The sequence below is a fragment of the Callospermophilus lateralis genome, chromosome 18, assembly GCF_048772815.1.
Source record: "Callospermophilus lateralis isolate mCalLat2 chromosome 18, mCalLat2.hap1, whole genome shotgun sequence".
NCBI lineage: Eukaryota > Metazoa > Chordata > Mammalia > Rodentia > Sciuridae > Callospermophilus > Callospermophilus lateralis.
In genome coordinates this window covers 17,093,062-17,099,817 of record NC_135322.1, presented here as the reverse complement: position 1 = coordinate 17,099,817, position 6,756 = coordinate 17,093,062, and the positions used below count along the sequence as shown (strand labels likewise).

Here is a 6,756-nt window from a genome sequence, read left to right as displayed (position 1 = left end):
GGACCTAGACCTCTGAAATTGTGAGCCACAAAAAACTTATCCTCCTCTAAAATTGTTCTTGTCAGTTTTTTTGGTCACAGAAACAAAAATAAAAACTTACTAAAATAAAAATTGGTACTGAGAGTGGGACCATTGCTGTGACTAACCTGACCAGGTGGTCCAGAAGCTTTTGGAGCTTTTTGGAATTTGTGGGAGGAATTTTGAAACATTTAGAGATGCAAGCTGGAAAAACTTTAGAACGTTGTAAGCAGAGCTTAATGGGAGATTCTGGTGGGAGTTTAAAAGACTAGAATGCTGATAAGACTGTGGACAGTAAAGAACGGGCTCATGAGGTTTCAGAGAAGGAGGACTCTATTGGAAAATGAACTAGAGGCCATTCATGCCGTGTTATGGATAAGAAGTTCTTACATTTTGCCCATTTCTGGAGACTTTGTGTGAGACTAAATTAAAGGTGATGTGCTAACTAATCTGGCAGAAGAAATTTCAGGGCAGCGCAGCATTCAGACAGTGGCATGGATATTGATGGCAGCTTTTAGTCACATTTCCTGTGATAATAGGAGCAGAAAACAGAGCGAAAAGATTTGAAAACCTTGGAGTTCAGCCACAAAAGTTTGATGAAAACTGGGACAAAGGAAGTTGAGGCTGTTAAAAACTTTACAGTTTTCTAACTCACTAAAATGAGACTACATGCTTTACCCAGAGACAGTTTAGAAAGTTGATTTGAGGGTATCTCAGGAATTGGCAAGACCACACACATCTTGCTATAAAATGGCTATAAAAATAAAGACTATAAAAGTAAAAAATCCCTTGAGAATAGACCAGTGGGAACCCTGCTTGCACAGAGGGGTCTAGAAAGTTTTTTCACCATGCTCAGACACCCAGGCACTCAGTACTGGGGATTAAACCAGGGGCACTCTACCACTTGGTTACATCTCCTGCACATTTCATTTTTTATTTTTAGACAATCTCACTAGGTTTCTGAGAATCTCACTAAATTGCCCAGGCTGGCCTTGAACTTGTAATCCTCCTGTCTCAGTCTCCCAAATTGGTGGGATTACAGGTATATGCCACCGGGCTTGGCAGGGGTACAATTTAAACAAAGAAGTTGAGGAAGTCAAGGAAATAATTTTGTTGCTATGTTATAATTGTGCCTTTAGTGAGAAAATAAGCCACATGGACTTCTAGTGCAGCCCCGTCCAATAGACACAAATGCAATTTTAAATCTTTTAGTAATCACTAAAACAGTAAGAATATGTGAAATTAATTTTAATAATTTATGTTCTATTTTACCTGCTATGTCCAAAATGTTATCAGTTCAATACACTGTCAATATAAAAACAATGAGATGTTTTACAATCCTCTTTTCTTACTAAGTTTTGAAATTTGGTATGTATGGCCAGGTGGCTGCTTCCACTATAGATGTTACACCCCTGTGAGAGGGAACCTCTTCTAATGCTGGGGCGGAGTTTTTCATATCTCATCACAAGATGTTCCCTGAACCACAGTATTTTTTTTCAGTCATAAATGAAAGAAAATGAAGCTAACTCTTAAAATGAAATTTATCTACTTTTACTTATCTGTGAAGCCTTTAGGCATGGCTGGATTCAGGAACTCAAATGATGTATTTAGGACTTATTCATCTCTGTTTTTCCTTTTTCTGAGTTAGCTTCTATATTCGGTAAGCTCTTGGTCCAAATGCTACAAAAAGGCTCAAAATTTACATGGCTTAAACTTGATGGGAGTCTATTTCTGTCTCATTAACAGTCCAAGTATAGCCAGTTTGGTTCTTCCAAAACACTCCTATCAGGTGGCTCTGCCCTAATTTGCTCCCCCCCACATCTATATTCAGGCAAATTGGCAGAGAAAAGGGCAGGACAAGGAGGTCATGAAGTCAGGCCACCTTCCTTTAAGGGTACAATTAGAAGTGACACACATCTCTTCCATGTACTTCCCATAGGCCAACACTTCCAGGAAAGACACCATCTGGCTGCAAAGAAGGCTGGAAAATGTATTTTTAGCTGGGTGGCCACGTGTGTAGCTAAAAATTCTAATTCTAAAAAGCCAGGCATGGTGGCTCACATGCTTGTAATCCCAGCTATTCAGGAAGCTGAGACAAGCAGGCTAGAGTGTAACTGAGCGGTGGAGCGGCCCTGGGTTCAGCCGTCAATGCTGAAAAAAAAAAAAAAATCTAGGAAAGAAATGGAGGATGGATATTTGAAGCCAGCTATAAATTCACTTTCAAACCACCTGTTTGTCTGTGGAGCAAAGATGGCCTCCAACTGGTCCAGGCTTACCTAATATAGGTTAGCAATCCCAGTAGGGAGGCAGCACTTACTTATCAACAATTTTAGCAGATATCCCAGGGCGGATAGTCATTGACAATCATCGTTCCAGTGCCCCTTTGCTCATTCCTGTATTGATCAAAGGAACGAGGGATGGAGTGCTCTGTTCATCTCTGTTTGGCCAGGTCTGGATATATCGAATGGGGCTAGATCCCCAAAGGCAAACTGAGAGACCATTATCAGAAAACCACAGATAGACACTGGGCAGGGGGGAACAGTATGTCGTCTGAGATTTTGCAGCCCCTTGAGTCCATTAGAAAGCAAAGAAAGACCCTAAGCCTGGTTGACATAGTTGTCTAGGAAATGAAAGACCACTTGATAGAAAAATATGAATTTTTCTGAGGCACTAGGGATTAAATCCAGGGACTCTCTACACTGACCTACACCCCCAGCCCTTTTTATTTCTTTTTAAATATTGAGTGAGGGTCTTGCTAAATTGCTAAAGCTGGCCTCTAACTTATAAGCCTTCTGACTCAAAGTCTCCTAAGTAGCCGGAATTACAGGCCTACACCCAGCTAAAAGCATGGATGTTTAAACCCCTGTGTGACCCTGGGAATGAAGAAATGGCCACAGAAAGAAAAACAACACAGAAAAGCAGATACATCTACCATTGTGTCCATTCCATTGCCAGAGTTGACAATACTCACTACATATCAGAATCTTGAGAGTTCTTAGAGCTTTTCAAACACCAATGAAAGGCATAGTGACAGTCCTAGATCCAAAGGGCCTTGAAATAATTACTACTTCAAAATAAAAATATTACATAAAATAATATAAATTAGGTAGCAATGTAAAAATACCAATTGTATCACATTATATTGCTCATTTTATTATATGAATACACTGTGTCACATATTCCTATAAGGTAAATGATAAAATATTAAAGTCATGTGGAATTGTACCTGGCACATAGCGCTCTGTAAACAGATTATGAAGAGATGCAGTTGGTCCCCAAGGCTTTATTTTCTCCCTCTAAATCTCTCTTTTAGGAAAGTGCTTAAAAGAAAAAGTATCAAATAAAGCTAGAGAAATGAGAGTGGAACCAAAGGGTCATTCTAATTCCCCTTTTGGGTTAAAAAAAAAAAAAAGTGGTAAGTCACCTCCTTGGCTTCAACCATGCCTAACGGCATGCTTACTCAACAGGAACCATGACAGAAGACCTGCAAAATCAATCCAAACCAGAAAAATCTAAATGCAGTGGTGTGGCCAGCACAAAACTGGCTGGGTGCAGAGCACAAAAAGATAATCTGCTCATGATTCTCCTTTTCCCTCCTTGACCTGACCCCTGCCATCTGCCCTTTCACCCCTCTTTTTAAAAATATTTTTTAATTGTAGATGGACACAATATCTTTATTTATTTATTTATTTATTTTTATTTGGTGCTGAGGATGGAACCCAGTGCCTCACACATGTGAGGTATGCGCTCTGCCACTGAGTGACAGCCCCAGCCCAAGAGGAGCCCCTCTTGACCCACACTGGGAAGCAAGTGTCTTTAGAGCATGAGTTTTCCCCTCTCTGTTCTTTGTATACACAGAATAAAGTTTCTGTTTTACCCAACTCAAAAAAAAAAAAAAAGGAAAAAAGAAAACATTTCAAGTATCACAAATAGAATAGTATTATGAAACCCTACGAACTCATCAACTCCAAATATCCTATCATTCTTGATTTAGACCTTATTCCTCTTTGCTGATACAGATACACCCGGCAGGATTCACTGTGGTTTCTGAGCCCCTCTAGACTCCGGGACTCCATTTCGTCTTCTGACCCTGACCCACCCATCCTTTCTGCAGAACCAGTGCCTAGCGGGGCTGCCCACTCATGTGCAGAGACTTGGTTGCATGCCTGGCAGAGGCTCAGGGGTTATCCAGTGGTTCCCTTTGCTCCTGGTACTAATGGGACCCGAGGGGGGCGTTTCCTTGCGGGCCTCTCAGCAGCCTGCTAGGACTACGGGGAAATTGCAGCAGCAGACCAGGAGGTTCAAACTGTGTCAACCCAGGCAAGCTGTTCAGCATATGGGACTTCGAGCTTTAACTGCGGGGAAGGACTCTCCCGCTGCTGCCCCAGGACCCAACTCTCACCCGCAGAGGGCGCGACCAGTCCAACTTGTTGAGCTTGGCGCTCTCTCTCTCTCTCTCTCTCTCTCTCTCTCTCTCTCTCTCTCTGCTTGTCTTCCAAAAAAGAGAATCTTGTCCCAGACCCAGCATTTTACTCCTTAATCCCTTCCCTCTGGGAGTCTCCAGGGCTGGGACCCCTAACGCAGACCTGGCCTGAGGAAGCGAACGCACGCAGCTTTTAATAACTAATGACAAAGTGCTTGGAGCCAGGTGGATCGCGCCTGTAGTCCCAGCTGCCCCGGAGGGTCACTTGACCCCAGAAATTCTAGGCAAACCTGGGTAACATAGCAAAACCCGTCTCCTTAAAAGACAAAGCAAAATAAAATGTTTGTGCCTGTCTTTTCTCTCCCAGTGCTCCCACGCCCTTGGGGACAGAAGGGTCCGCATCCCTAGCTCCCTCTCCTCCCAAGACCAAGGGGTTAGGTCAGAACCTCCGGTACTCTCTGACCCAAAGCCTAAGAATTCGAGCGCTTAGCCCTCTTCCCCCAGGTCCCAGGTGCCTGGATCGATAGAACGGCTGTCCACTCAAGGGCACTAATTCCCCTTGGGGTGGGCCAGGGCTACAAAGACTCCGCCCCCTTCCCCGGGGCGCCGTGACGTAACTGCCACGACAGCCAATCGGGAGTGGCGGCGCCGGATAGCTGGAGGCGGGGGGCGGAAGTGACTGTTTCCTTGCCCTTTGGCTTGGGCAGCTGTTTGGCTGCTGTCCACCCGGCCTTTGCTGCTGCTGCCTCCCTGCTGCTATCATGAGCCGGCCCAGCCGGCTGCAGAGGCAAGTTCTGAGTCTCTACCGCGAGCTTCTGCGCGCTGGGCGCGGGAAGCCGGGTGCCGAGGCGCGGGTGCGGGCCGAGTTCCGGCAGAACGCCAGCCTACCGCGCACCGACGTGCTGCGCATCGAGTACCTGTACCGCCGCGGACGGCGCCAGCTGCAGCTGCTGCGCTCCGACCACGCCAAGGCCTTGGGTGCTTTTGTGCGCCCTCGGGGCCCGACCGAGGAGCCTGGCGGCGCGGCGGCCCTGGGGACCCCGCCTGACGATGATGATGGTCCAAAGAGCCCTCTCGACGACACCGGGGCACCGGAGATCCGACCCGATGGACGATGACAGGCAGAAGAGCTCTCTCAGTGGTGCAGAGGGGCCCGCCTGGCTCCTTGAAGGGGCTCGAGAACCCATCTGATGGAAGATGAGAGGTCTTGAGAAACTAGCTCCAGATTTGGGTAACAGCTCTCCTGGCGACGTGGGCGTAGAGAGCCCTGTGATGGACGGTGAGAGATGTCCGACCTTGCCCGATACATGGTGACAGGTCAGTCCCCCCATCCCCTTGGGGTGGCCTGGGAGGCTGAACGGTGCTGTGCGGAGATCTACTTACCCAGAGTCATGGGGAGCCCAGATGCCCCCTCCCTCTGTCATGGACAAAGAGCCTGAGACCCTTCTCTTCCTTCACCTCTGAGAACACATCTACCCCTGGCTCTCAACGGGACTGCCCTTTCCTGTATTTAACTCTGAGAAAAGCAGACTTTTTGCTGAGAAGCACTTTGGAAAGATACCCTGATGAACCGTGAGAAGACTAGAGTTCCCTTTGAAAAGCTTTCTGACCCCACCCCCATACACTGTGTCAAACTGGAACCACAAGGAAGGGGTGGGGTCTCACCCCCAGCTGATCAGCTTAAGAATCCCTATTTGATTGTTAAAGGGGCAACTCTAACTCTTGTGCCCCTTCTCTCTCAGGATTGTTGCACAAAAGGAATAAAATTGGGGATGTGCTTAGTTCCCTGTTCTTAAGGATTTTATGGGGAATTTTTGAAGACACACACATCCACACCTGGATTTGGCTCTCTCGGAGAGAATGGATGTAGGGTGCTGTCTCTTCCCTTCTGAAGCCCTCTAGCCTGGCAAATTGGTTGAAGTGGCATTGTTCTCTCTCTTGGGTAAATCCAAGGAGGAGACCCATCCTAGCTTCACTTCAAAAAGACTCCAGTTGACTTCCTTTAAATCAAGTAATAAATCAGGAGAGGAAAAGGTAGAGCTGAGGCAGTAGTGGGGATCTCAGATTCTTTTCAGTGTTTCACAAAATCTAGAAACTTACACATCTTCGAACCTGACTGAGGATTCCAACCTCAGCTAGAAGCTGGGATTTTTGTTAGCAAGGCCCTGGGACAGGGGGCAGGGAATGGACCCACAAAACACAGGCATACCCCTTCTCCTGTTCCCATTCGAACCTTCCCTGAACATTACCTAGAGTACTATATTTTGCAACCCTGAGCTGTGTTTGCATCCAAGTCAGTTAAAAAAGTGGAAGAG

General features: G+C 46.2%; 1 protein-coding gene across 1 annotated transcript; it reads left to right on the top strand.

Annotated features, from left to right (window-relative positions):
• The first annotated feature begins 5,115 nt into the window (after positions 1-5,115).
• Positions 5,116-6,237, top strand: Sdhaf1 (succinate dehydrogenase complex assembly factor 1). The gene has a single exon (XM_076838994.1). The coding sequence runs from the start codon at positions 5,203-5,205 to the stop codon at positions 5,557-5,559; it is 357 nt and encodes a 118-aa protein (XP_076695109.1). The 5' UTR covers positions 5,116-5,202; the 3' UTR covers positions 5,560-6,237.
• The last annotated feature ends 519 nt before the right edge of the window (positions 6,238-6,756 follow it).

Excerpts from the sequence above, each read along its gene's own strand:
- Sdhaf1 (XM_076838994.1), top strand. The coding sequence starts at position 5,203 with ATGAGCCGGCCCAGCCGGCTGCAGAGGCAAGTTCTGAGTCTCTACCGC.